Consider the following 17,479-nt stretch of genomic DNA (forward strand, 5'->3'; position numbering starts at 1 on the left):
AGGCTTAAGCTGCACCAGGGGAGGTTTAGGTTGGATTTTAGGAAGAATTTCTTTACAGAGAGAGCAATCAGGCTTTGGAATGGGACACCGGGCGTTGGAATGGGCTGCCCAGGGAGGTGGTGGGGTCACCAATCCCTTGAGGTCACAGAATCACGGAATCAGCCAGGTTGGAAAAGACCTCTGAGATCACCCAGTCCAACCCGTGACCCCACCTTGTCACCCAGACCGTGGCACCAAGTGACACATCCAGGCTCTTCCTAAACGCCTCCAGGGACTGATGACCCCACCACCTCCCTGGGCAGCCCATCCCAATGCCCAGTGTCCCATTCCAGTGCCCAGTCACTCTCTCTGTGAAGAACTTCTTTTCCAGTGTCCACCCTAAACCTCTCCTGGCGCAGCTTAAGATCTTCTTGTCCTAGTGCTGGTGCCCTGGGAGCAGAGCCTGATCCTTCCCTGGCTCCCTGCTCCTGTCAGGGAGTTGTAGAGAGCGAGATGGTCCCCCCTGAGCCTCCTTTTCTCCAGGTTGAGCCCCCGCAGCTCCCTCAGCTGCTCCTCACAGGATTTGTGCTCCAGCCCCTCCATGTCCTTCCCGAACTGAGGGCTCAGAGCTGGGCACAGCACTCGAGGTGTGGCCTCACCAGTGCCCAGCACAGGGGCAGAATCCCCTCCCTGCTCCCGCTGGGCCACGCTATTCCCGATCCAGGCCAGGATCCATTGGCCTCCTTGGCCACCCGGGCACCCCTGGCTCGTGTTCAGTCAATGCCAAGTCCTCAGTGCCACGGCCTGGGTGACAGGGCGGATTGGATCATCTCAGAGGTCTTTTCTACTCTGGTTGACTGTGATTCTGTGGCGCTGCGCTCGCCCCCCGCGGTTGTTTTATCCCGGTTTTATCCCGGTTTTCCCGGTGCCGGGGTTGTGTGAGGGCGCGGCGTTCCCCGCCGCCTGCAGGGGGCGCTGTTCCCCCCTCCCTCAGCCCCGGGGCGGGGCGGGCGCGTCACGTGACCGGCGCCGCCTCTTCCGGCGCCAAGATGTCGAAGCGAGGTGAGGCCCGGGCCGGCTCCGGCACCATCCGGCTCCATCCGCCGCCATCCCGGCACGGCCAGCGCCCTCCCGCGTCCCGACGGCCCGCTCCGGGGTCCCCATGGCCGCTGCGGCGGAGAGGGGACGCGGGCAAGAGGCGCTGGGTTCGGATGGCGCGGGCGGTGTGGCCGCCCCCGCTGCCCGGGGCCCTGATCGGGCCCTGCCCGCGGGTTAACGCTCTTCTCGACCCGCAGGACGCGGAGGTTCGTCCGGGGCCAAGTTCCGCATCTCCCTGGGTCTCCCGGTGGGGGCTGTGATCAACTGCGCCGACAACACGGGTGAGCGGCGGGCTGGGGCTGGGACCGAGGGGGCGGCAGCGGGAAAGGGATCCCTGGGAGCCGGGGAGACCCCCTGGAATCGGGGGAGCCAGTTCCAGCAGGAAAGAACCCCCCTCCAGCCGGGGGAGCCCCACTGGAACGGTGGGGGCCAGTGGGAAGGAGCCCGTCTAGAACCGGGACATACTCCCTGGAACCGGGGGGACCCTGAAGGAAGGAGCCCCTCTGGAACCGGTGGAGACCCTCGGGAATGAGCCTCGTGGAGACGGGGGAGGCCCACTGGGGACCCAGCGGGAAAAGGAGCCCTCTGGAACGGGGGAGCCCTGCAGGAAGGAGACCCCTGGAATCAGGAGAGTCTGGTGGGAAGGAGACCCCCTGGAATCGAGGGACCACCCCTGGAACTGGGGGAGCCCCGCGGGAAGGAGTCGCCCTGGAATCGGGGAGGAAGGAGCCCCCCGGGGTAACGCAGAGGGTGACCAGGTGTTGAGTGATTTCCCAAAGCCCGGTTTTCCTGCAAAAAGCCCTTGCTGTGCCTGTGGCTCGGCGGGAGGAGACAGCAGTGGGTGTCCCTTCAGTGAAGCTGAAGGTGTTATCCTGGGATAACACCTTTCTGGAATAATGGGAGTGCTGCTCTCCACAGGGGCCAAGAACCTGTACATCATCTCCGTGAAGGGCATCAAGGGCCGGCTGAACCGGCTGCCGGCGGCCGGCGTGGGAGACATGGTGATGGCCACGGTGAAGAAGGGCAAGCCTGAGCTGAGGAAGAAGGGTGAGTCCCACCGTTCCTGTCATGGAAAGCGGGGGACAAAGGCCCTGGAGTGTCTCCTCCTCCCCCCCCTTCTGAAAAGCACTCGTTGGGTCTGTGCCGTGGCTCAGGGAGTTGTCGTGGAAGGGCAGAGCAAAGGCGCCGCTTTTGGGTGAAGTGGCAGCTCGTGCTGCTGATTTCAATCAGTGGTGGGACAGCGGGGCTTGGGGTCACAGAATGGGGTGGGTGGGAAGGGGCCTTGGAGATGATCCAGTTCATTCCCTTCCCCTGCCATGGGCAGGGACACCTTCCACTAGCCCAGGTTGCTCCAACCTGGCCTTGGACACTTCCAGGGATGGGGCAGCCACAGCTGCTCTGAGAGTTCCATTCCAGTCCCTCACCACCCTCACAGGGAGGGATTCCTTCCCAAAACCCTCTGCTGGGTCCATTTCTCCATGTATAAAAGAGGAGCAATGTTGCATGGATCTGTGAAGTTGGATCATGGAATCCTGGAATGGTTTGGGTGGGAAGGAACCTCAAAGCCCATCCAGTCCCACCCCCTGCCATGGGCAGGGAACAGGTTTGCTCCCGCTCCAGAGGAGTTTTTGCCAAATATTGTTTGTGAATTAATGGCTTATTTAGAAATAAAGGTGGGAAAGTGGGAAAACAGTGGATCATCCAGGTGTAGACACAGCTCTGAGCGTTACACGCTCAGTTTTAAGGGGACTGTTGACCACAAACCGAACCTCTTCTTAGTGGAACACCACAAATATGAGATGTAAAGTTAAAAAACACCCCCAAGTTTGTGCCTTGGGTTTGATGCTGCAGCAGAGCAGCTCCTGAGGGACATCCCCCTGCAGTGAGTGTTTATCCCAAGGTCTGTGACCCCGAGCTGCTCCTTTCCCTTCCCAGTGCACCCGGCCGTGGTGATCCGGCAGCGGAAATCCTACAGGAGGAAAGACGGGGTGTTCCTCTACTTCGAAGACAATGCAGGAGTGATTGTAAATAACAAAGGAGAAATGAAAGGTGAGGGTTGGATTCCCACTGGGAATGTGGGGAGGGGGGCATTGCCACCAAGGCTGAGCTTTCCTGAGGGAGAGGACCCAGGTTCCACTCAGAGAGTGGGAAATGCTGCCCTGGACCATCTGTGTTCTTTAATTGTGGAATTCCAGAATGGTTTGGGTTGGAAGGGACCTTAAAGCTCATCCATCCACCCCCAGGGACACCTTCCACCAGCCCGGGTTGCTCCAAGCCCCGTCCAACCTCGACCACTTCAGGGATGGGGCAGCCACGGCTTCTCTGGGAATTCCATTCCCCCCTCCCAGGGCAGAACTGATGCTCCGTTATCCCTGTTTTCCAGGCTCAGCAATCACAGGCCCCGTGGCCAAGGAATGTGCGGATCTGTGGCCCAGGATCGCCTCCAACGCCGGGAGCATCGCCTGAGCCTCCCCCTGAGCCTCTGCAGAGGCAGCAAATAAAAGGCCTTGTACCCAACTCCGTGCTCTGTTTCTTGCCAAAGGTGCTGGAAGAAGGGAGGTGGTGCTGGGAAGGATTTTTATGGAGCTCCTTGTGTGTGTTTCAGCAGGAAAACGGGATTTGGGGCTTTTCATATCTTAAGTCTGTTTTTCAGGCAGGTTCTTGCACTGCTGGAAAAACACCTGGAATGGCTTAAATTTTAGCAGCAGTGAATTGATCCAGTGGGTGTGCACAGACAGGAACAGGGAGGGGTCTGTGGGAGCCCTGCCTTTGTGCAGGAGCTCTCAAAACCGTAGAGTTTCTGGAATTTTCTTCCAGAATTGGCAATTTTAACTGCTTAGGGATAATTTTAACCACTCAGAGATACTGTGGGGGAGAAATAGTGCCCGAAAGAGCTGACCCATGAGCTGCAGGTCCTGGTGGACAGTGGGATCTGAGGAATGTCCCTCAGGACACGTGGAGGCCACTGCTGTCACCCAAGGGAGCAGCTGAAGCAGGAGCTGCTGAACCCTCGATGCCAATTCCACGTGGAAGGTCTGAGCTGAGCTTCCAGGATCAGCTCCAGAGGCTTCAGGAGCAGTGGGGAGGTACGTCCACGGACAGGCTGTGGTTTTCCTGGTGTTTCTGGAGCAGAGGGAGGAGTGGTTTGGGTGTTCCTTGCCCACCCGACCAAGGAAGATGTCTCATCCCTGGGCTCACCAGTGACTCTGTCCTGGTTTTGGGCCCCTGTGCCCTGGAACATCCACCCTGAAACAGGGGCTGCTCCCAGGCCTGGCTGCAATTCCTGCCTCCATCTGCCCTGGCACTAAGGGCATTTTCCCTCAGCACAGTGCATTTCTTTCCCTCTGCTTGGAGATTCCTGATGTTTTTGTGCAATTCCTGGTGCCATTCCCGGGGTTTCAGTGCAGGGAGGGTGGGGAAAATGGAGCGAAGCCTCACAGATTTGGAAGCACAAACCCAGGGGAATGATGGGACAAACCACCAGGGCCTTGCACTGACTGGTTTGGGAAATTTTTAACTGATTTTTTGATTTTTTTTTTTCATTTTGTTTTTAACCATCTCTCTGGCCTAACCACGAACCTGCAAAATCCCATGGCTCAAAAAGTGTTCCTTGCCACTCCCCCTGGAGATGCAGGGACCTGCTCAAGCCTAAGGAACAAACCTCTTCCCCCCTGATGCTTTAACAGCCACGTTTCTGATTTTTGAAGACTCTTCTTTCCATGGCCTTGGATTCTTGGATTTAAACATTTTGGGTTTAAATTTTTTGGGAGGGGGTGTTTTTATGGCTGAACACCTGCCTGCCCGTGGGAAGCAGTGAATTAATTCCTTGTTTTGCTTTCTCTGCTTTACCTAAAGCTATCTTTATTTCAACCCATGAGTTTTCCAGCTTTTTACCCTTCCAATTCTGTCCTGGATCCTGCTGGTTGGGGGAGTGAGTGAGCAGCTGCATGGGGCTTGACTGCTGGCTGGGTTTAAACCAGGACAAGTTAAAGGAAACTGATATAAAAAAAGTATGCAGTTTCCAAGGATAATATAAAAAAAAAATCTCTGAATTAGGAAGATCTTGGGCAATATATTGGGGGTTGCCCTGTCATTCTTAATGTCACCACGTATTATGGGGAATGACATTATTTTTCCTTGTGTTTTAGAGGAAATTAAGTGGGAATTCATTGGCTTGACCCTCAAGGGCTGGCTGGGAGGGTGGTGAGAGCCCCAGGCTGGGGTTTGGGGTGGAAGGAGGAGCAGGGCTGAGGGGTGGGAGCAGCCCTGGGATGTGGCAGGGCTGAGGTGTGGGAGCAACCCTGGGATGTGGCAGGGCTGAGGGGTGGGAGCAGCCGTGGGATGTGGCAGGGCTGAGGGGTGGGAGCAGCCCTGGGATGTGGCAGGGCTGAGGTGTGGGAGCAGCCCTGGGACGTGGCAGGGATGAGGGGTGGGAGCAGCCCTGGAACGTGGCAGGGCTGAGGTGTGGGAGCAACCCTGGGATGTGGCAGGGCTGAGGTGTGGGAGCAGCCCTGGGACGTGGCAGGGATGAGGGGTGGGAGCAACCCTGGGATGTGGCAGGGCTGAGGTGTGGGATTAGCCCTGGGATGTGGCAGGGCTGAGGTGTGGGATTAGCCCTGGGATGTGGCAGGGCTGAGGTGTGGGAGCAGCCCTGGAATTGTGGCCGTGTCACTGCCCACAAGGAGCCTCCCTGGCCCTGCCTCCCTCATGGGGGTATAGCTCAGGGGCAGAGCATTTGACTGCAGATCAAGAGGTCCCCGGTTCAAATCCGGGTGCCCCCTCCCCTTTTATTTTTTCCCCCCTTCTTTTCGTCCCCCAGGATTTGGTTTGGAGCTCTCCATCCCCACGTTCTCCCCCCCCGAGCTCTCGTGCTGGTTGCTGGCTGCAGGTGACCCCCAGCAGAGCAGAGGAGCCTCTGCCCAGTGTTCCCAAGGAGAGGGATGAGTATTTCTCTGAGAACCTGCTTTTCTGCCCTGGGATTAATTAGCAGTTTTGCTGGGGTGGCAATTAGCAGGGAGATTCCTGCTGGGAATGCTGGCTGGAAGCAGGGGGTATAGCTCAGTGGTAGAGCATTTGACTGCAGATCAAGAGGTCCCTGGTTCAACTCCAGGTGCCCCCTCTCTTTTTTATTTTTTTCCCCCCTCTTAATTTTCTTCTTCCTTCAGCCTTCCTTTGGCCAAAATCTTTCCCAGGAGGAAGCTGGGGAGCTCTTGGTGGATCTGGGAGTTTGTTCTGTGCACTCAACGTTGGTTCTGAGCTTCACCTTCAAAGGTACCGTGGCTCTGACTATGGGGAAACTCCAGAGGTTGTGCCCTGTGTGAGCAACTTCTCACTGTCTGGGCCTTTCTCTGCTCTTCATTTTCTGCAGTGATCACATTTATCACAATTTATGGTATTTAACTCCCTTTGGCAGGCACACAAAGGGAGCTTGCAAGAAAAAGAATCCGACCCACAGACAGAAAAAACTTGTTTCTTTCCAAATAAATGGTTTTTTATATCTACCTGTGCACATCCTGCACCAAGGGGGGTATAGCTCAGTGGTAGAGCATTTGACTGCAGATCAAGAGGTCCCTGGTTCAACTCCAGGTGCCCCCTTGTCTTTTGCCTTCATTTTTTCTCTTCCTTTGGCCAAAATGTTTCCCAGGGAGAAGGTGGGGAGCTCTTGTTGGATGTGGGAGTTTGTGCTGTGCACTGAATGTTGGTTGGGAGCCTTGGGACTGAAGGAAGTGAGGCCCTGTTGGGAAGGGGCAGGGGTTGTGCACTGAGGAACTGCTGAGTTTGTTTGTCTGTTGTTAATTCTCTCCAGTACTCACATTTCTCATAATTGATGATATTTGCCATCATTTCTGCTGTTTAACTGGCTGTCCAGGCTGTGGCAGGTCCTTTAGGGTGCACAGGGGGCTGTCAAGTAAAGAAATGCAAACCATAGATATCAAAACTTGTCTGTCTCCATAAACATTTTAAAATATCCCTGTGCAGGTGCAGTGCCAGGGGGGTATAGCTCAGTGGTAGAGCATTTGACTGCAGATCAAGAGGTCCCTGGTTCAACTCCAGGTGCCCCCTCTTTTCCTCTCCTTCAGCCTTAATTTTGCCAAAATCTTTCCCAGAAAGAAGCTGGAGAGCCCCTTCCTGAATCTGGCAGCTTGTGCTGTTCTCTCCATGTGGTTCTGAGCTCCACCTTTGAAGGTTCCAAGGCCCTGGCTCCTGGGAAGCTCCAGGAGCTGTGCCCTGTGTGAGTAACTACTCACTGTTTGTGTGTGCCTTTCTCTGTTCCTAACTCTATATTTACCAAAACTGACAATATTTCCCAGAACTGACCTTATTTCCCATCATTTCTCCTGTTTAACTCCCTGTACAGCCTTTGACAGGCAGGGTGCAGGGGGCTGTTGAGTAAAAGAGCCCAAGCAGTGGACACAGAAATGTGTTTCTCTTGGTAAATGTTTTTAAATCCCTTTGTTTAGGTGCAGGAGCAGGGGGGTATAGCTCAGTGGTAGAGCATTTGACTGCAGATCAAGAGGTCCCTGGTTCAACTCCAGGTGCCCCCTTGTCTTTTGCCTTCATTTTTTCTCTTCCTTTGGCCAAAATGTTTCCCGGGGAGAAGGTGGGGAGCTCTTGCTGGATGTGGGAGTTTGTGCTGTGCACTGAATGTTGGTTGGGAGCCTTGGGACTGAAGGAAGTGAGGCCCTGTTGGGAAGGGGCAGGGGTTGTGCACTGAGGAACTGCTGAGTTTGTTTGTCTGTTGTTGTTAATTCTCTGCAGTACTCCCATTTAGCAGAATTGATGATCTTTGGCATCATTTCTTCTGTTTAACTGGCTGTCCAGGCTGTGGCAGGTCCTTTAAGGTGCACAGGGGGCTGCTGAGTAAAGGAATGCAAACCATGGCCATCCAAACTTGTCTGTCTCCATAAAGATTTTAAAATCCCCCTGTGCAGGTGCAGTGCCAGGGGGGTATAGCTCAGTGGTAGAGCATTTGACTGCAGATCAAGAGGTCCCTGGTTCAACTCCAGGTGCCCCCTTTTTGGTCCTTTCTCACCCTTTTTTTTCTCCCACAACCTCCTCACACACAGCCCACAGAGAGACCCCCTTACCCCTCTGAGGCCTTGGGAATCACTTGATGATGTTTTGCCAAGCGTGAGAGCAGGTTTTGACATTTCCTCTCTGCTCTCCACGTCCACACCAGCAGGCTCAACCCCACAGCTGCTGCTCCAGTTCTTCCTGTCGGAGTAATGACCCCTGATTTAACCAGTAAATTACCCCCGGTTTAACCAGTGAATTACCCCTGATTTGGCCAGTGGATTACACGTTTCCAGCAGTGCCGGGACGTTCCCCGGGGGCAGCCGAGGCTGGGATGACACAGGTCGGTGTGTGGGTGCCCCCGGGGCTCGAACCCGCGGCCCCGGGTCCCGCGGGCGGTGGCGCTACCCCTGAGCCGCCCCCGGGGCGGGGCCGGGGGGGGGCGGGAGGGGGCGAGGCGGGAAAAGGTGGCGCAGGGGCAGCGCGGGGGGTTGGGGACAGCGGGGACACCGGTTCGAGCCCGCGCTGGGCCGGGAAGGCACCGGTTCCACACAGATGGGGGGGGTCACTGGTTCTAAGTGGGGCTGGGGGGGTCCCCAGTTCTAACCTGGGCTGGGCTGGGGGTCCCCAGTTCAACGCAGACTGGGAGGTTACTGGTTCCAAGCCGGGCTGGTTGTGACTCTAATTGGGGACAGGGGACTGCAGCTCTAACCCAGACTGGGGGGGTCACTGGGCTGGGAGTGGGGGTCCCCAGTTCTAATCTGTGCTGGGATGGGCATCCCCGATTCTAACGCACAGTGGGAGAGTCAATGGTTCTAACTCTAACTGGGGAGAGGGGTCCCCAGCTCTAACCCAGACTGGGGGCCACTGGTTCTAACCTGGGAAGGGACAGGGCGGTCCCAGTTCTAACCCACCCTGGGATGGGAATTCACAGGTTCTAACTCGGGAGGTCACAGGCTCTGACTCGGGAGATTCCAAGCCCTGCCGAACCCGGAGGCACAAACCTTCCCGTCTGCACATTAATGCAATTACAGCTCCCTGCCAGACCTGTCCCGTGGCTTCTGTGCAGCTGGAATTACTCACTTTAATCCCCAGGCGTTTCTCTGGGATTGCTCCTACCAGCCTCACTTAAACGGATCTTGCCTTAATCCCCTGGAAGTGCCCAAGGCCGGGTTGGACGGGGCCTGGAGCAACCTGGGCTAGTGGAAGGTGTCCCTGGGAGTGGGGCTGGATGGGCTTTAAGGTCTTTCCAACCCAAACCATTCTTCCCCTCCCTCCTCCTCTCGCACTGCCCATCCTAGCGCCGCCATCTTGCCGACTGCCGGAAGTGACGTTGGCGACGCCGGCGCGATGTGATAACGTAGTTCCGGTCCCGGTAGCGGCGGGGGACGCACTCGCCCGGAGGCCGCGATGGGGGGGGGAGACCTGGTGAGGGTCCGGGGGGGAGAGCGGGCTGAGAGGGGACGGGAGGGGCTTACGGGGGATGGGGGGGGGGGTCTGAGAGGGACGGGGGGAACGGGCGGGGCTGAGGGGGGTCGCGGGTTGGGGGTGAGAGCGGTCGGAGGGGATTGAGGGAGAACGGAGGGGGCTGAGGGAAGGGGGAAGGCGCTTAGAGGGGCCGGGGTGGGTTGAGGGGGGCTGAGAGGAGATCGGGGAGAGGCTGAGGAGGTTGGGAGGGGGAGCTGATGGGAGTTGGGGGGGGTTGAGAGGGGCCGGGGGAGGGTGAGGGGGCTCAGAGGGGCTGAGGGGCGGGATGAGGGGCTGGGGGAGGACGAGGGGTGTAAGGGGGATCGGGGGGGGCTGAGAGGAGTCTGAGGGAGAGGGGGGGCTGAGAAGGGTCTGATGGGGGGCTAAGATGGGAGTTGAGAGGGGTCGTGGAGGAACAGAGAGGGGCTCCAAGGCAGCCCTGGCGCTCTCTGGGCTCAGCCTCCCTGCCCATCCCCGTGGGCCCTCGGTGCCAATCCCAACCCCGTCCCCGCGTGTCCCCAGAACTTGAAGAAGAGCTGGCACCCCCAGACCCTGCGCAATGTGGAGAAGGTGTGGAAGGCGGAGCAGAAGCATGAGGCCGAGAGGAGGAAGATCGAGGAGCTGCAGCGGGAGCTGCAGGAGGAGCGGGCGCGCGAGGAGATGCAGCGCTACGCCGAGGACATGGGCACGCTGCGGTCAGGGGGCTGGGGAGCAGGGGAGCAGGGAATTGGGGAGTGGGAGGGGCTGGGAGGGACCTGGGAGCACATCCAGTCCCACCCCACGGGCAGGGACACCTTCCCCTAGCCCAGGTTGCTCCAAGCCCTGTCCAGCCTGGCCTTGGGCGCTCCCAGGGATGGGATGGGGCGGCCACAGCTGCTCTGGGGAGTCCACTCCACCACCTCCCCACCCTCTCAGGGAGGAATTCCTTCCCGATATCCCATCCAAACCTAACTTTGCTTCGCTTTGAATCCCTTCCCCCTTGTCCTGCCACTCCAAGTCCTTGTAAATAATCCCTCTCCATCTTTCCTGAAGCTCCTCCAGGCACTGAAAGGCCACAGTTAAGTCATCCCTAAACCTTCTCCTCTCCAGGCTGAACAATCCCATTTCTCCCAGCCTTTCCTCATAGGAGCTGCTCCCTCCCTCTGATCATCTTGGTGCCTCCTCTGGACTCATTCCAGCAGCTCCATGTCCATTCTGTGCTGAGGAAATAACAATAATAATAATAATAATAAAGCATTTCTATTCACCTTAAACCTTACGTTTTAAGCTTTAAACTCTACCTTCAGAACTGCAAGGAGGAAAATAAATTGGTGGGTTTTTGTTTTTTTTTCCCCAACAGGAAAAGGGAAGAGAAGCTGGAGTGGATGTACCAGGGCCCCGGGGGGATGGTGAACAGGGAGGAATATCTCATGGGGCGCCCTGTGGACAAGTTCATCTTCGAGAAGGCCGAGGACAAGGAGGCAGGGTGTTCCAGTGAGACTGGGCTGCTGCCAGGATCCATCTTTGCCAAGTCTGGGGCCAACTCCGTGCTGGACATGGCCAACAAAATCCGGGAGGACCCTCTGTTCATGATCAGGTGCTGGGAGGGAGCTCCAGGGAGGGGGGTCCTGGCTGGGAGCTGGGCTGTGGGGCTTAGAAACACTGCAGGGACACGTTTATATGGGTGTTTGAATTTATACACGTCGGGAATGCCTTTAAATTCAAAAATTTTGGACGTGTCTGTCAATTTTTATAAGTGCCTTTACATTTTTATGAAGGTATTTACCTTATAAACATTTATCTTAAAAGACATATTTATCTTAAAAACATATTTATCTTAAAAACATATTTATCTTAAAAACATATTTATCTTAAAAACATATTTATCTTAATATTTATCTTAAAAGACATTTTCATGCGTGTCTTTAAATTTAGGGATTTTATAAATGTCTTTCAAGTTTATAAATGTCCGTAGATTTTTTATAAATGCCTTTACAATTTTATAAATATATTTATCTTCTAAACACTGGAAAGACATTTTTATACATCTTTAAATTGATTCGGTTTGTAAATGTCTTTATAAATGCCTTTAACTTTATAAATGCCTTTAACTTTATAAATGCCTTTAACTTTATAAATGCCTTTAACTTTATAAATGCCTTTAACTTTATAAATGCCTTTAACTTTATAAATGCCTTTAACTTTATAAATGCCTTTAACTTTATAAATGCCTTTAACTTTATAAATGCCTTTAACTTTATAAATGCCTTTAACTTTATAAATGCCTTTAACTTTATAAATGCCTTTAACTTTATAAATGCCTTTAAAACTTTGTGTCTTTCTTTAATTTTGTGTCTTTGACTTTGTAAATATCTTTATGTTTTTAAAGAGGTCTTTACCCTATAAACAGTGTAAAGACATTTTCACATTTATTGAAATATATAAATACAAATGTATTAAAAGTAAGCACCAGGCATTTATTGGCATTTTGGGCAGGTTGATGGTAACAAATCTTTGTTTGTCCTGCTTTTTGCACCTTAAATGGAGGAGAAAAGGGCAGATTCATCCTTTATGTGTTCTTAGAGCTTGCACTTGATTGATCTCTCTCATGAAAACGTGATATTTTGTGTTTGAAAACACTGATATTTTTATTTTTCCTGCTTTAGAAAGAGGGAGGAGGAAAAGAAGAGGGAAGTTCTGAACAACCCCGTGAAAATGAAGAAAATCAAAGCTTTGGTAGGTGCCTCTCAGGGTTCCTTTGCACAGAACACACTGGCCCAGGGGGAGGCTCAGAAATCAGAAGTTTTGCTGAGCTCTTTCCTGACCCAAACTCTTTAATTTTGAGAGAGGACCCTGCTGGGTGGCTCCTGGGTTTTGTTCCAGGAGCTTTTCCACAGAGAACTCCTGATTTTCCCTTATGATTCTGAGCCCCCAGGGGTGGGGATGGTGATAATGACTGACAAGGAGAGGGGGTTTTGCTCTGCAGCTGCAGAACAGTTTGGATAAAAAGGAGAAGAAGAAGAAGAAGGAGAAGAAGAAGAAGCACAAGAAGCACCGACGGCGCAGCTCCAGCAGCGACAGCTCCAGCAGTGAGGAGGAGAGAAGCAAAAATAAGTAAGTTTTGAGGTTTTGTGGCAAGAATACCTCGTTTCCTCGTTAAATTATTTGGTTTTCAAGTCCTCTCTTTGAGTCTTTAATTGGCTTAAATGTTCCTGTGTTGTTACTTCATTGGTTTTGCATCGTTAAGGTGCCATAATAATAATTTAATGTTAAAAAAAGTACCATATTCTTGCAGTTCATCTTCACCAAAAGGACTGTTCTGTTTTCTCTGTAGGTCTCAGAAGAGGATGGACAATTCCTCCTGGAAACCTGCTCCTTACAAAGTCCCAGGATATGGTTTGCAGGTATGTGTGTGTCCCAATCCCAGTGCCCTGAGTGAGGGAAAACCAAAGAGTTTTGGGAGTTTGCTGCAAATCTGCTGCACCAAGTGGAAGAGGATTATGAGGGGAACACGATTTAATAAATTTTGGATTCAATTTGCAGCCATCTAAGCCTTGAAATTAAAACTATTCAAATCCTGGTGGGACTTTTGTCTGCTGAGAATTCAAGTTAAGGTTTGTTTAGTTTCTCAGAGTTTTACCCATGGAATCGTGGAATGGTTTGGGTTGGAAGGGACCTTAAAGATCATTTAATTCCAACCCCCTGCCAAGGGCAGGGGCACCTTCCACTATCCCAGGTTGCTCCAAGCCCTGTCCAACCTGGCCTTGGACACTTCCAGGGCTGGGGCAGCCACAGCTTCTCTGGGAAATCCATTCCAACACCTCCCCACCCTCACAGGGAGGAGTTTCTTCCCTCGTCTCTCCCAACACTCAGCTCGGCTGCCTTGTTTAGTTTTCTGAACATCAGGCAGAAATAACATTTTTAGACACATTTTTTTTAGGCGAGGGGTGAACAGGAACCTGGGGAGGGACATAAATAAACCCCAACCACACGTACACCCCTCCCTGAGGTCTCCTCTGGGGCCTTCCACTGTTCTCCTCCAAGATCCTTCTGAATTGCAGGTGAGAGACTCAGAGCAGAGCCACAGGTCCCGGAGCTCCCCAGGGCCTGGCCAGGACAGGGCTCCCCACAGGCCCCGGGATCGCTCCCGCAGCTCCTCCCGCTCCCCCCAGAGACATTCCAGCAGGAGGAACTCGGAGCAATCCGGCTCCAGGGGCTCGGGATCTCCTTCCAAACACAGCAAACAGTGAGTGTGGGTGACCTGGGTCGGGGGGGAAATTCCCTGGGATCAGAATCCCTCCTGTTCCATCTCCTGCCACCTTTGTGTCCTGACTTTATTGCTCAGTGCTGGGTGGAAAGGTGGGAAGGGCAGGAGCTGCCCAGGAGCACCCAGGGAGCTGCTGGAGGGGACAATCCCACTCTTCATTTGGGACACCCTCTCTAATCACACCCTTTGGGTACTGCTTGTGACTCTGCTTTATTTGGGCTACCAGTTCTCTTCAGACTCATAATTGATAATTAGAATTCATAATTTATAAATTAGAATAGATACAACAGAAAAGATGTAGAATTATCTTTTTTTAAATGCATATAAAATCATGTAGCAGGTTTGCTGATGAAATAATTAGGACTGAGTAAAAAAGTATATCAAGATTCATTAGAATTCGTTTGCAGGGTGGACAGGTAACAGCCCTGCAGCTGTGGGGGATGTCTTGGCTTCAGAATGTGCTAATAAAGCCAGGGAACGTTCAGAAATGTGATGATCTGTGCTAACAAGGGCGTTTTTTGGGTTGCAGGCACAGCAGTCGGGAGGAGAAGGGGAGAGCCAGGAGCCCTTCCCCCAAAAAGAGCTACCGGCGCCAGCACCCCCCGGGTTACACCAGGTGAGGGAGGCTGAGAACCAGCTGGGTGCAGCCTGTGAACCAGGTTTGAACCGCAGCAGAGCAGATCAGGTGTCCAGAAAGTCAGACACAGAGTCCTCGAGGGCTCAGCGGGTGCTCCTGGGCTTGGCTGTTACGTGACACCTTGGACACCTTCCCAAAAACCCATCCGGGTGGTCGCCGGTTCCTCCTGCCAGGCAGGGAGGAATGTGGGGTGTCTTTGTCCCGTGGGCTGTTAATTGGGAGGTTCTGTTTCACTGCCATCAGGCAAAAAGGACCTCGGCAGCATCATCTTACAGGTCAGTTAAACACAGGGAGGCTGAAAAGGGGGAGGAAAGAGGCTCTTGCTGGGCCGTGGTGAAGCTGAATATTTAGATGTATGAAGCTGAATATTTAAAAGCTTTGTTGGTTGGCCACCAGAGAGAAAACCATGCTAAATACCCCTAATTTGGGGCATTGTAAGTCATCTTTGGTGGTTGGACTTGATGACCTTAAAGGTCTTTTCCAGCCTTAACAATCCCATGGTCTTAAGGAATGGAAAACGAGGGGAACGGGGCCCGGTGTGCTGTTGGTTGGCAGCAGTGGTGGTTTCTACCCAAACAGAAAACTCTCTCCAGAGGAACTGGAGCGTAAACGGCAGGAAATGATGGAAAATGCCAAGTGGAGGGAAGAGGAGAGAGCAAACAACCTCAGGAAACACAGGAAGGAGGAGGAGCTGGAGCGGGAGCTGGAGAAACTCGATGCCAGGGATGGAAAGTTCTTCCAGTGAGTCTTTTCCCTCCTTCTCATTCGGGGGAAATCCAGGCCACAGCTTCTGAGTGAGGGCCTCAAGCTTTGGGATGTTGCAGATCATGGTGTAGGATCCATCTCCACTGTGTTTTACGGTAGAACTGGTGACATCTGCTGTTCCCAAATTCTCCTCTTAGCCCAAAAGGTGCTTATTTCTGGGATGGCCTTGACAGTCAGACACAGGAAACAGCAACCAGCTGTGTTTTGCCAACCTGTAGAAATAAAAAACCACCCATCTCCAGGTGGTGTTTCACATGCAGATATTTAGAAATTTTCTGGTTTTAAGTGCTTGAAACACTCTTAGGCCTGCAAGTGCCTAAACACACTTAGTGGTAACTTAGCCCTTGTAGCCATGGCAGGCAAAAGGATTTGGAGTGACACCTTCCAGAGGGTGCAAGAAAGATCCCGTGGCAGTTTTATTCTGCAGGCTCTAGAGATTAATCAGAGGAGAACATGTTCTTAAGTGCAGACCACAGAACCACGAGATGGTTTGGGTTGGGTTGGGAGGGACCTTAAAGCCCATCCAGTGCCACTGGCAGGGACACCTTCCACTAGCCCAGGTTGCTCCAACCTGGCCTTGGACACTTCCAGGGATCCAGGGGCAGCCACAGCTTCTCTGGGAATTCCATTCCAGCCCCTCACCACCCTCAGAGGGAGGAATTTTTCCCCAGTATCCAATCTCTAATCTAAACCTCCTCTCTTCCAGTTTAAAAAGTCTGATTTCTTTCTCTGTTCCAATTCCCTGCAGCCGTTTGAAGCTGGAGAGTGCCTCCACCTCCACCCTGGAGGAGCGTGTGAAGAGGAACATCCACTCCCTGCAGAGAACTCCTGCTGCCTTGGAAAAGAACTTTATGCAGAGATGAGGCTTGTTCTCCCTCTGCTCCTGTGCAGCAGTTAAATGGACTCTTGTTCCCAGAGGTGAGAGCCCTCCAGCACAGCCTCACTGCTCTCTCCAGGAACACTTCCCAACTCCCAGAGGTGCTGGATCTCTGTGCTGAGCCCAGGGCGTGCTCAGGACTGGGGGCACTGGGAATACTTTTGTAGTGGGTGGGACCTTGGCTGGGGAACTCGTGAGCCTCTGTGGTCCATTTTTAGCTTTTCCTTCCCTCTCCCCACCTTGGCTGGTGTCACTTTTGTATATTGTTACCAAATTTTGCCAGGTGGTCACTGCTTCCTACTACCGAGCTCTTTATAGGCCAGAGCTAAACAGCTATTTTTATTAATCCTTAAAAGTCAGAGCAGAACCAATTGACATGTGAGTTAATTTCGTGGAATTTGATAAAACCACACGAGCCCTGTCCATCCTGTCACCATTTCAGGTGTGCAGGGTGTGATGTTAGGCCGGTCTCAGAGTATCTGTGGCCATTATTTGGTTACTCACAGATTTTACTGATATTTGACCCAAAAGAAGCTGCTTCCAGGGGAAGGGAAATGAGCAGAGCGTAGCTGGGTACAGCAGACATTTCTCTGGGATTTTGTACTGTAAGTAATGTGTATATGTACAGCGGTGTAGATTTATTTTGTCTTTTTAATTAAGAAACTCCACTGTCGTTTGTTAAAGCTTCTTTGTGGCTCTCGGGTGGGGCGGGAGGGGCGGGGGGGTGAATTCGCTGTGGGGGGAAGGTTTGGTGAAGGTGTAGGAGGCTGTGGGAGCCCCTTCTCGGGTGTATCCATCCCTGAGGACCGTCCCGGTGCCGGAGGGGTCGCGGGTGGGCCCCACGAGGGGTCTGTCCCGGGGGGTCCCAGGGCGGCCCCGGCCGCGCTCTGGCCCTTTAAACGGCGGCGCGTGACGTGGGAAACAGCCCATTCATAATTCCAGCCGCCTCGCCGCTGATTGGCCCGCTGGCAGCGGGGGCGTGGCCTGGGCGGGCGCCTCACACCGGCTGGGCGAGACCATCTCCGCGAAGAGGAGGAGGGAAGGATGCTTTTCCCCCCCCCAGCTCCGTCCCTTTCCCTCCGTTGTCGCTCTCCGTTATCCCGCGTCTCAGCCCAACGCGTGCCGCGGTTCTCCGCGTTCCACCCGCGGGCCGATCCGCAGCCACCTCGCCGCCATTACCCGCGGCTTTGTCCCCCCTCCCGCCCGCGGGGGCGGCCATGGCACCTCCCGCCGCCCGCCCCCTCCGCGCGCCGCCATCTTGGCGCCTCCTCAGCGCGGGGCCGGAGCGGGCTCTGCCGCCGCGGCGGAGCGAACCAACCGCGGGGGCGGGCGGGGGGGGGGAGGGAGGACACACAAGGACCGCACCACCGCGGCAGCGGGGGGGGAGGGCGGGGGG

At 53.9% G+C, this 17,479-nt stretch overlaps 2 protein-coding genes, 1 long non-coding RNA gene and 7 other non-coding genes across 12 annotated transcripts; 9 read left to right on the forward strand and 1 right to left on the reverse strand.

Annotated features, from left to right (window-relative positions):
• Positions 1–996: 996 nt before the first annotated feature.
• Positions 997–3,594, forward strand: RPL23 (ribosomal protein L23). The gene is made up of 5 exons (XM_027747535.2): positions 997–1,041; positions 1,275–1,358; positions 1,996–2,124; positions 3,013–3,126; positions 3,461–3,594. Exons 1-5 carry the CDS (start codon positions 1,029–1,031, stop codon positions 3,541–3,543), a joined length of 423 nt encoding a protein of 140 aa, XP_027603336.1. The 5' UTR covers positions 997–1,028; the 3' UTR covers positions 3,544–3,594.
• LOC114002292 lies at positions 2,190–2,320 on the forward strand. Its single transcript, XR_003545825.2, has one exon. It is a non-coding gene; the product is annotated as a small nucleolar RNA SNORA21 (small nucleolar RNA).
• A 2,192-nt stretch (positions 3,595–5,786) lies between the features above and the next one.
• Positions 5,787–5,858, forward strand: TRNAC-GCA. Its single transcript has one exon. It is a non-coding gene; the product is annotated as a tRNA-Cys (tRNA).
• A 266-nt stretch (positions 5,859–6,124) lies between these two features.
• TRNAC-GCA lies at positions 6,125–6,196 on the forward strand. Its single transcript has one exon. It is a non-coding gene; the product is annotated as a tRNA-Cys (tRNA).
• A 347-nt stretch (positions 6,197–6,543) lies between these two features.
• LOC114001947 lies at positions 6,544–9,309 on the reverse strand. 3 transcript variants are annotated; one of them, XR_005566093.1, is made up of 4 exons: positions 9,175–9,309; positions 8,166–8,292; positions 6,891–6,978; positions 6,544–6,811 (listed from the first exon to the last, which is right to left on the reverse strand). It is a non-coding gene; the product is annotated as an uncharacterized LOC114001947 (long non-coding RNA). The 3 variants fall into 3 exon arrangements; XR_003545715.2 differs by having other exon boundaries at positions 6,544–6,978; XR_005566092.1 differs by having other exon boundaries at positions 6,544–6,978; positions 8,699–9,309.
• On the forward strand, positions 6,601–6,672 carry TRNAC-GCA. Its single transcript has one exon. It is a non-coding gene; the product is annotated as a tRNA-Cys (tRNA).
• Positions 7,069–7,140, forward strand: TRNAC-GCA. Its single transcript has one exon. It is a non-coding gene; the product is annotated as a tRNA-Cys (tRNA).
• TRNAC-GCA lies at positions 7,551–7,622 on the forward strand. The gene has a single exon. It is a non-coding gene; the product is annotated as a tRNA-Cys (tRNA).
• Positions 8,022–8,093, forward strand: TRNAC-GCA. The gene has a single exon. It is a non-coding gene; the product is annotated as a tRNA-Cys (tRNA).
• Positions 9,310–9,468: 159 nt separating the features above from the next.
• CWC25 (CWC25 spliceosome associated protein homolog) lies at positions 9,469–16,766 on the forward strand. Its single transcript, XM_027747509.2, has 10 exons — positions 9,469–9,519; positions 10,081–10,253; positions 10,898–11,134; positions 12,204–12,273; positions 12,524–12,651; positions 12,872–12,941; positions 13,599–13,783; positions 14,334–14,420; positions 15,021–15,182; positions 15,955–16,766. Exons 1-10 carry the CDS (start codon positions 9,502–9,504, stop codon positions 16,067–16,069), a joined length of 1,245 nt encoding a protein of 414 aa, XP_027603310.1. The 5' UTR covers positions 9,469–9,501; the 3' UTR covers positions 16,070–16,766.
• The last annotated feature ends 713 nt before the right edge of the window (positions 16,767–17,479 follow it).

Source organism: Pipra filicauda, unplaced genomic scaffold (assembly GCF_003945595.2).
Source record: "Pipra filicauda isolate LSUMZ 115617 unplaced genomic scaffold, ASM394559v2 scaffold615_size277210_pilon, whole genome shotgun sequence".
NCBI classification, from domain to species: domain Eukaryota; kingdom Metazoa; phylum Chordata; class Aves; order Passeriformes; family Pipridae; genus Pipra; species Pipra filicauda.

Bases quoted from the DNA above. Each gene is read 5' to 3' on its own strand.
- CWC25 (XM_027747509.2), top strand. The intron at 12,274-12,523 runs GTAGGTGCCTCT...TTTGCTCTGCAG, and splicing joins TGAAGAAAATCAAAGCTTTG to CTGCAGAACAGTTTGGATAA. The intron at 12,942-13,598 runs GTATGTGTGTGT...TCTGAATTGCAG, and splicing joins TCCCAGGATATGGTTTGCAG to GTGAGAGACTCAGAGCAGAG.
- RPL23 (XM_027747535.2), top strand. The intron at 1,359-1,995 runs GTGAGCGGCGGG...TGCTCTCCACAG, and splicing joins CAACTGCGCCGACAACACGG to GGGCCAAGAACCTGTACATC. The intron at 3,127-3,460 runs GTGAGGGTTGGA...CCTGTTTTCCAG, and splicing joins TAACAAAGGAGAAATGAAAG to GCTCAGCAATCACAGGCCCC.